The sequence below is a fragment of the Sinocyclocheilus anshuiensis genome, unplaced genomic scaffold (assembly GCF_001515605.1).
Source record: "Sinocyclocheilus anshuiensis isolate Anshui unplaced genomic scaffold, SAMN03320099.WGS_v1.1 scaffold590, whole genome shotgun sequence".
Lineage (NCBI taxonomy): Eukaryota > Metazoa > Chordata > Actinopteri > Cypriniformes > Cyprinidae > Sinocyclocheilus > Sinocyclocheilus anshuiensis.
This window is the reverse complement of record NW_015544192.1, coordinates 372,078-381,342: the sequence shown is the minus strand read 5'-3', so window position 1 is coordinate 381,342 and position 9,265 is coordinate 372,078. Positions and strand designations below refer to the sequence as shown.

The 9,265-nt window shown below is 35.3% G+C and overlaps 2 protein-coding genes across 2 annotated transcripts in view; both read left to right on the top strand.

The window, feature by feature from the left end:
- The window catches only part of LOC107696508 (regulation of nuclear pre-mRNA domain-containing protein 1A-like), a 9,907-nt gene extending 4,397 nt beyond the window's left edge, over nucleotides 1–5,510 (top strand). The window contains exons 4-7 of the mRNA XM_016496868.1: nucleotides 282–339; nucleotides 1,256–1,430; nucleotides 2,133–2,308; nucleotides 4,183–5,510. Coding sequence (XP_016352354.1) covers nucleotides 282–339; nucleotides 1,256–1,430; nucleotides 2,133–2,308; nucleotides 4,183–4,335 — 562 coding nt within the window. The 3' untranslated portion in view covers nucleotides 4,336–5,510. The remainder of the gene's footprint in view (nucleotides 1–281; nucleotides 340–1,255; nucleotides 1,431–2,132; nucleotides 2,309–4,182) is intronic.
- Nucleotides 5,511–6,773: 1,263 nt separating this feature from the next.
- Nucleotides 6,774–9,265, top strand: part of LOC107696534 (zinc transporter 8-like) — a 6,241-nt gene continuing 3,749 nt past the window's right edge. The window contains exon 1 of the mRNA XM_016496894.1: nucleotides 6,774–6,987. Within this exon, the coding sequence (XP_016352380.1) occupies nucleotides 6,911–6,987 (77 nt within the window). The 5' untranslated portion in view covers nucleotides 6,774–6,910. The remainder of the gene's footprint in view (nucleotides 6,988–9,265) is intronic.

The following is a 9,265-nucleotide window of genomic DNA, read 5'->3' as shown; positions in this document are numbered from 1 at the left end:
CTAATGTTAATTAATTGATGTGAGCTGTATAGTCCAACTGAAAAAAATGCAATGTTTTATATGGTTACATTTTATTTTGATGGTCCCCTTAATCAATCGACTATAAGAAACTTTGCAACTACATGCCAGCTAACTCTCATTAGAGTATTAGTATGCTCAAGAATGGTAGAGTAGTATGGTAGAATAAGTTGACGTACTTGCAAAGACACTTATAGAGCGAATACATAAGGGATAATGCACGGCTAGCTGTACATTGAACGATTTTAATGCACAACGTGAAGGAAAGATGAAGGCAAGAACCACCTGACGCAAAGCTACAGCTCGTTAGCTCAGCATTCTGCCCGCTTCAGATCAGAAAGAGATGAAATAGTGCGGTAAGATCACATTTATTTGAATTAATTAATTATAACATTTAGCTACTTGAATTAATTATTCGAGAGCGAGAGAGAGGTGACAGTTGCCTGTGTGAATTAGCCTACCTGCGTCTGTGCGTCTCTCCAGTAGGCTATTTAATCTATTTTATTAATAAAAGTCACGGGGCAGCATTCTCAAGAAATTTGTGTCCTCCTGAATGTTTGTACACGTGCGCAGTGCAATCTCCGATCTCACAAACCAAAATAATAGACATGGTTTTCTCAGGCCACATGTAAAATCATATGAATTATTATAAAGATTATTAAAATGAATATGTATGGATGACAGTTGATTACAATAATATTTCAGTTTATTTCCATCATTAGTAACAGTTTCCCCTGTGGGACAAATAAAGTTAATATTAGTCGTATATTAATAATAGGCTACTTTATAAACTTTATTTACTATCCCTGTTGTAGTATTATTCATAAGAAAAACCAACAAGATTTTTTTTTCACCATGTTTCCAAATTCCCAGAAAACCCCAGGTCCAAAAGAAATGTAAAGAATGTACAAACTGAAAACATTAAATACTTTTGTGATCTATTTCCATTTGTTATTTTCAAAAGAGAAATACTGTCATGGATGTTTACAGAGCAGAGGTCACCTTTTTTAAATTCGTGGATGACCTCACGGTCTTGTTTGGACTTTTGTTTGTCTTTTGTTTATTATTATTTTGTGCTGTATTGTTGGTTACTGTGTTATTTCTGTTTCAAAAGCCAGCAATAAATAACACTTTAATATCTAAAAAGTGTTCTTGTGATTTTTATACATTAGTAATGTTGGGAAATGAATAAATGCATAATAATTGTCATAATCGTAAAACCGTGATTATTCCTCCGACAATAATCGTACCAACAAAATCTATAATCGTTGCATCCCTATCTCAGACTGCAGATCTGATCCGAGCACTACAGGAGCTTGAGAACGCAGCCTCCAGTGACGCAGCTCTCCGCCAGAGGATCTCTGCTCTACCCCCAGAGGTGCAGGACACCTCCCTTTTGCACAAAGTTACAGGTGAGAACAACAGAATGACAGAACTAAGTAAATGCAACAGAAACAGAATTAATTAAAAATCAAATTTTGAATTGATATTTCATGGTGTCAGCACATTAGAGCACAGAATGTAATTGCTCAATTGGAACAGAACGCTGGGGTCCCCAGATTTTCTTTAACTTGACAAATACAGTGTTCATAGCATGAAATGTTACGCAACAGCAAAGTGTGTCTGTCTGCATGTGTAGATGAAAAAACTCATTTTTATTGCACAAATGACCACAGTTCTCACAGAAAACACCTGCAACTTAAGCTTAATTATGGCAACACTGCACACTGGAGATTGGTACTTGATAAGCAGTGATTTAATTTATATAGGCTTAATTAACTTATAGACTGAAACTCATCTGATATTAAAGTGTTAGTTCACCCAAAAATGAAAATTCTGTCATTAATTACTCGCATGAAGGTGAGTAATTAATGACAGAATTTTCATTTTTTGTGAACTAACCGTTTAATAGAGTGTTGCAGTGATGACATTTTTTTTAGGCCAACCCAAAAGTTAGCATGACTCTGATTCCCTCAACAAAAAAAAGCTAACTTGTATCTGGGTTTTGACCTACAAAAATACTTAATCTCTGCAGTACTATACAGAAAGCTTAAAAAATCATATGTAGTTAACCATTCTGACAGTCTAAGTCTGTCCTGATTGTATTTTTTCAGATAAAGAGTCAGGGGAGCGTCTTTCTCGGTTGGTGGAAGAGGCCTGCATGCTTCTAGCTGACTACAGCGGGCGGCTGGCGGCAGAGATTGATGATCGGCGGCAGCTCACACGCACGCTTGCTGTCTTTTTGCAGAGTCAGAGAGACGGCCTGGCCCAGAATGAGCAGAAACTAGAAGTGGGTAAACTTACTGACTTCACATTTTCTTTCCTTTTCTTTTTTTATCCTTAGTTGCTGTCTTTACATGTCAGTTTCTTTCTTCTCTTCTTTCATTTATACTTATGTTCATGTTGTCACTGTGATCATAGCTGCATGTGGTTGCTTCATATTTGGGTTTGTTTTGCCCATGGAGGGCAGTGAAACTCCAGTATCAAGTAATTTTAGCTAATGCAGCCCTAGATATCTCTTAACTTTTAATTCCTATGCATGAGACTTGTATTATTGGTCTGGTAAGTATAAACACTAAGTTCTCGTAAAAAGTTTTATGGACATTAACTGCTTCATTTTCTAGCCTTTGCCAACAGGTAGTGAGCAGGTTCCAGTGTTCCACCTGATGTCACCTTTACACAATAAATAAAAATAAAAGAAAAAAACACCAATCTCTTGAGTGTGCATCTTTTTTGCTTATGCACTGGCTTTCACAAATACATCCTTATTGAGTGAAATAACTTAAGAAACTGGCTGTGGTTATTCTGTAACACTTTAGTTCTACTATAGTTAACATGATTTAAACAATGAACACCTTTGCAGCATTTATTATTCTTGGTTAATATTAACATTGTTAGTTCAAAATGTATTAACTAAAGAACAATAGCATGTTTACAAATGCTGATTACCAAATGCTTGTAAAAGATTGTTTGTTGTTAGTTCATAATGCCAAATGTGTTGGTTAATCTATAGAATTTTTATTTAAATTAAACCTTTTATACACAGTTCATCATCTAGAAATAAAAATATGAAAGTAAACATCTGAAAAGATCGTTTTTATAAGCATAGTTCATGCATTTATATATTGGTTTTAAGTTAAGCTTTCAGCTGAACTCCTTAAAGTCTGATTGCACTCTTAAAGGTTAGAAAATAGTTATAGTTATCCTGTCATTGCATCAGTGTAGTCCATATTTCATTTCCGTTTAAAGTCTGTGCTATGTATAGTTTACTTTATGTTGTAGTAGAACAAACATTAACTATATACAAAGGCACAGTCTTAGTCTTATTTATAACATTGTCTATCTGACAGACATGTATTATAGTTGAAAAAGATTTTGTTGTAAATTAAAATTTAAATCATGATTTAAAACTAGTTCTGAGATTCTTTTCTAATTCTTTACAATAGTAAACATTCTAGTGTTTAATTAAATGTGTAGGCAAGTTGAAGAGAAGTAACTTTTAAAACATTTATGTACTTAATTTTACATGATGGAACAGAATAACATTCCTAAACTTTGTTAATGATGTAAATTAAACATTAGTATTGTAAAACAGTTGTTAGGAAACACAAATGTCAAGAACTTAAGCCTTTGGCACAATCACAGAGGTTCACTAATACTGAAATATATCCATATAATATATATGAAAGTCATATATATATCATACAAAATGTAATGACTAGAAACTTCTGGATGTTATCTAAGCTGTTTTACATATATAAATGTTTAAAATGCTTTAAATAACAGCAGACAATATTGTTTTAATGTATGTGTACTCATTGTAAATGGTAACAGCTGCTGCGTGTTTCTGAAAGGGATACTGAGAACTGAAACAAAGTGATGTAATAACACACTTTGCGTATCGGAACTAAACAGTTCATTAAATTTAATAAATTCCAAAAACAGTTAGACTTGTTGCACTTAAAGAGCCTTATCTTTAATATATAAAAACATTTTCATTAAAAAATGTTTTTTTAAATTAAATTAATTTGATTTAATTGCATTATATTTTTGATTTAATAAAATGTTTAATTCTATATTTTGTCATTGTACATTTTTATTTTACAAATATACTGCCAGTTATATTTCTGCACTAACTAGGTTGTTTGCATGTTTTTATTTTAGGAATACAAGCGCAAATTGGCCCGGGTGTCCCAGGTACGGAAGGAGCTGCGTTCTCGTCTCAGCAGTCTCCCAGACCTCTCTAGGCTCCCTAATGTTTCAGGTGGCCATGTTCGCCTGCCCTCCTCCGGCGATCTTTATAGCCCCTCTGATTGAGCTGGACTCTCACCCCATCACCTCTCTCCTGGTCCTCTGGCTTTCTTTTTTATTTTCTAAGAGTTGACATCACATAGCCACTATACTGTTAGTGGATGTGCCCAATATGCAGTCCATGGCTGCCTGAGTGTTTCACTGATGAGCACCATCACTTGAATTCATTGTTCCCCATTGTAATGGAAAAAGTATTGTTCGAGTAGGGTGACCATTCTGGACACGTCCTGGCTGGGATTCCTAAATTGCCTAAAATGTCGGGGTTTTGGCTTGCTTTTCTTATTGACTTGCTCTCATTGTGCAGGCATTGTACATAATCGACCAAGGTGAGAACTACAGAAAATAGTCAAAGCAGTGCAAATACACGTGTGAGGACTGTAAAGAGCATGTCAATAGGAAAATAAAGCCAAAATTTAGCTGTTTTAGGCCATTTAGACATCCTGGCCAGTATGTCTGGGAAAAAGAGGACATCTGATCACCCACATTCAAGTGCATTGGAATCAATGCAGTCATTTAAACGATAGACGTTGTTCTTGAAAAACAAGATGAGTCAGTAGAACAACTTCTGATTTTTTCCTTTTTTATTGCTTTGTTTTGGAAGCTTCCATAAAAGCAAGTCACCAAATTTTAAAATAGACGTCCTACTCAACAGATAAACATCTGCAATGGTAAATTGCTTAACAAACAGACATTATATGGCAGTTTGGTTTGATAATACCCATCTGTTCTTCAGTCTGTAGGTTTCTCTCCAGCTCCTCTCTTACTCATTTGATAGTACTTCAGATCTCCAGATTTGTGGTGATGTTATTTTTCTATTTTTGCAGTGAATATTCATTTCAGTGCAGCATCTTATAATCAGCTGCGGTATTTTAGTGCGGCAGTCATATCAACGGACCCCTTTTGTAAACTGAAGGTTACATGTGCTATAGTTAATGTAGTTATAAGAGCTTTGCAGTGAGCAAAGAGATGTTTTCCCTTTCGGGTTTGTGCTTACCAGCATACATTGCTCCAATAGTAGAGTATACCTTGTAATATTCATATTTGAATCTCTTTAGGTTTATTTCATTGTAATTATGGAATCATGACCAAGAAGTAAACCTCTCTGAATCACAATTTCAGATGCCTCAAAAGGTCAGCGGTCGTTCACACCATTGATCAAACAAATTCAAATATGTTATCTGTCATCTTGTCCCCTTTTTCATCTAGAAACAGTGCTTTGGTAAAGATGATGAAATTGTTCATTGTCCCTATGGGTTTGTTGGTTGAAGCATTAGTGTTTATGTGCGTTTTACTGTATGGTCTCTCCCTCATTGGTCATCTGTGATGAAAAGAATCAAACTACTAGTTACAGCCATTTCCTAGGATCCGAAGGGGCCACTCATTGCCTGTGAAACCACAACTTTTAACTTATTTAGTGCAAGTGTACATTTTAACATCAGCCTTTGTAAGTAATGTGTTGGTCTGAGCCAAATAAAGCTGAAGGCAAAGAATAAAATCATCCGTTTACTTGTTATTCTATGAGTGTAATAAAAGTGAAAAGGAGCATGTATGTTTTCACAAACTGCATTTTAATCCACATTCTCACTATGCTGTTGAAAGAGGATCGTCTGGACGTGTTTTGCATTTTGTCTCCTAAAAAGTGTCTTGCTACTGGACAGTTTCTTAAGCATTTTCTTAAGAGAAGTTTTTTTTTCTTAAAATTCCTTGTGTTTTAAAGGTATTGGGAGGGTAAGACATTGAGAATTATGTATTCAATTATGTTTTTTTGTCATGTGATGTGAAATTTCCATTAGTATCCTTCAGGACTGGCATCAAATTAATAATTTGAATGGTCTTTGTGACTTTTTTGGAAAATACAATGTAGCCTATTAAAGTGATTAAATTAGTCAAACATTTAAACCTAATCAACTTACTGAATGCGCAGGAGCTCTTCAAGGACGTGTTAACTGATTGTCTCTGCAAAAGGTCAGTTTTCTTGGGCTCTTTGAGTGTCAATCATCACAGTCTGGAGTTGCAAGCAGCCTGAAAGTTTGCACACGGTTCACAGTCACAAGGCTTCAGATAAATCCGCTTTTTCTGTGAGCTCCAAATATTAAGACTTATACCTCCTGCATATTATACAAGACGGGTTAAAATTGTAATATTTGGTTCCTGTACTCTTGGTATAATCACATTTTAAAGTTACAAATAACAATTGTAACATTTACCACAGCAGCTTGGAGAAAGTTTTAGTTCAAAAATAGTTTACTTCATTCATGTAAATGGTCGAGTTATTGTCCTCCACTATATCTCCAGATTGAATGATCCTAAAGGATGCTATTGTGGTTTGTATAAGAAAAACACCATAGTTTAATCAGAAACTGTTTGCACACGGTTCGCAGTCACAAGGCTTCAAATAACAGCGCTTTTGCACTGAGCCTCAGATATCGGCGCTTTACCTCCTGAAGATGATGCAGGCACTGTGACAGGAAGAGTTTAACGCCTTTTTTATGATTTATTGTCGTTATTTTAGCATTTCAGATAGGAATAACCCATATTTTAAACGTTTGATAAATAAGTGAAGTGAAGGAAAACTAAAACCATGGTCAAAAATGATCCAGAAAAGATCCGTTTTGCCTTGGACAACGGCGCAAAAATGTACACCATCACGTCGGAAAGGTAAATGGATTGTTTTATTTCAATGTTTTTAATGTTTTCTTAATTTTCTTTCATTTTTTTTATTATTTTTTTTTTTTTGTAAGTATTGCAAATTATTATTTTAACGAAATGTTTAGTTTTTTATTTTTTATTTTTTTTACTGGAATTAGATTTTGAATGTTTTATAGCTACACATAAGGGCACAGGGAAAATGTTTGTTTCATTTACTTTTTTCCTCCTTTCATTAATGTAACAGTAATGAGTGATATTACACAAAGTCATAAGGGTCTGAGTGGAGTGCAAAATTTGCACTGCGTCCCAATCCGGGTGAGAAACGAACACAGACACATTTGTGCGGTTCGTTCAGGGGTGCTGTGGTGCATGAGTCGGTTCTTTTCAATGAATTGGCCGAATCGATTTGCGATTCGGTTCTATTCGTTTGGACCGCTGTTTTCTAACTGAATCATTTGTAGTACAATATCGACCTAGCCAGTGTTGGGGAGTAACTAGTTACATGTAACGGAGTTACGTAATTTAATTACAAAATAAATATAACTATAATCTGTTACAGTTAGTCTACTGATAAAAAATGTGTAATTAAATTACAGTTAGGCTACTAATGAAAATGTTTACGATTACAAAAGGGGTTACGTCTGAATATCACACACACACACACACACACACACACACACACACACACACACACACACACACACAGATTTAATTGATTTCTTTCCAAAAATGCTTTGACAGCTCTAAATGAGACATCAATGTTTCAGGAGTTTAAGACACAGAATAGGACACATGCTTATTTGATAACTGTTTTATTTACTATTTGGGTTGATGTAGCCTATATGCTTGATTTTTTTAAGATTAACTGTTTTTTTCCAAGGCATTGTTAGGTGCCAGTGTTTCCTGGCATATTTCATATGCAAAGATTTCAAAAACAGTATCATAGCTATTAAACTATATCTGATGATTTTAAATCTGTATTTAACCTCAGAACGACCTCAAAGTAAAAAAGAGGTGCTAAAGTCTGATTTTGGTGGCTGTGCTATACAATTAAATTTTTTATAATCTTAATTCAAGTGGATTTTTGAGGATTTTGAAAGTCTGACAGTAATCAGCATTTAGTACGACTGTAAGGTTAACCCTGCCTGGTTTAAATGTTTGAAAATGATTAACAGCTGAAAACATTCATTAGAAATGTAGAAAAGTAATCAAAAAATGATCAAATTTAATTAGTTACATTACTTTAATAAAGTAATTTAAATAGTTACACTACTTATTACATTTAAATATAGGGTAACTTGTAATCTGTAACCTACATTTCCAAAGTAACCTTCCCAACACTGGACATAGCCTACTTAAGAACACAGAGAACAAACAGAGATGAAGTATATTTCACCTATAACTACTCAACTAAAATAAAAGACTACTTTTTGAGAGATAACTTAAGCTCTTTGTTAATCATCCTTTAAGTTATTTACATATTTTTTTATTTATATATTTAAATCATTGTAGGCTGCAGGGGAATTGTCATACATGCAAATACTTTTACATTAATCAGCTGTTTGTCATTTAAAACTAATCTATAAGAGATCTTTATTTTATTAAAGGGGTCATATGATGTTGCTAAAAAGATCATTATTTTGTGTATTTGGTGTAATGAAATGTGTTTATGTGGTTTAAGGTTCAAAAAACACATTATTTTCCACATACTGTACATTATTGTTTCTCCTCTATGCCCCGCCTTTCTGAAACACGTCGATTTTTACAAAGCTCATGGTTCTGAAAAGCGAGGTGTGCTCTGATTGGCCAGCTATCCAGTGTGTTGTGATTGGCTGAATACATCAAGCGTGTGACGGAAATGTTACGCCTCTTATCATATTGTGATGCCGTCTCCCGGCGCGACGAGACAGAACAAAGTAGTTTCGCTTTCACAACGAAACACACAGCGTCACACATGGCGGGCTTGAGTGAGCAGAGGCCGGAGGCCTAGAGTGAGGAACGGCTGGAGGGCTAGAGTAAGGAATGGCCAGCGGGCTTGAGAATGGCGCGGCCAGCGGATTTGACGAAGGAGCGGCCGGCGGGCTTGTGGTAACCACATGTGACGACCCCGGGCTGGACTCCGCTTCGTCCACGATGAAAGCCGATCCGGCGATCCGGCGATCCACAGAGCGAAGTTGATGTATTTCCTCAGCGACCAGCACGGATCAGCTCCAGGCATGACGAAGCCATATCATCCTCTTTTGGAAGACCAAACAAAGTAGTTTCGCTTTCACAACGAAACACAGCG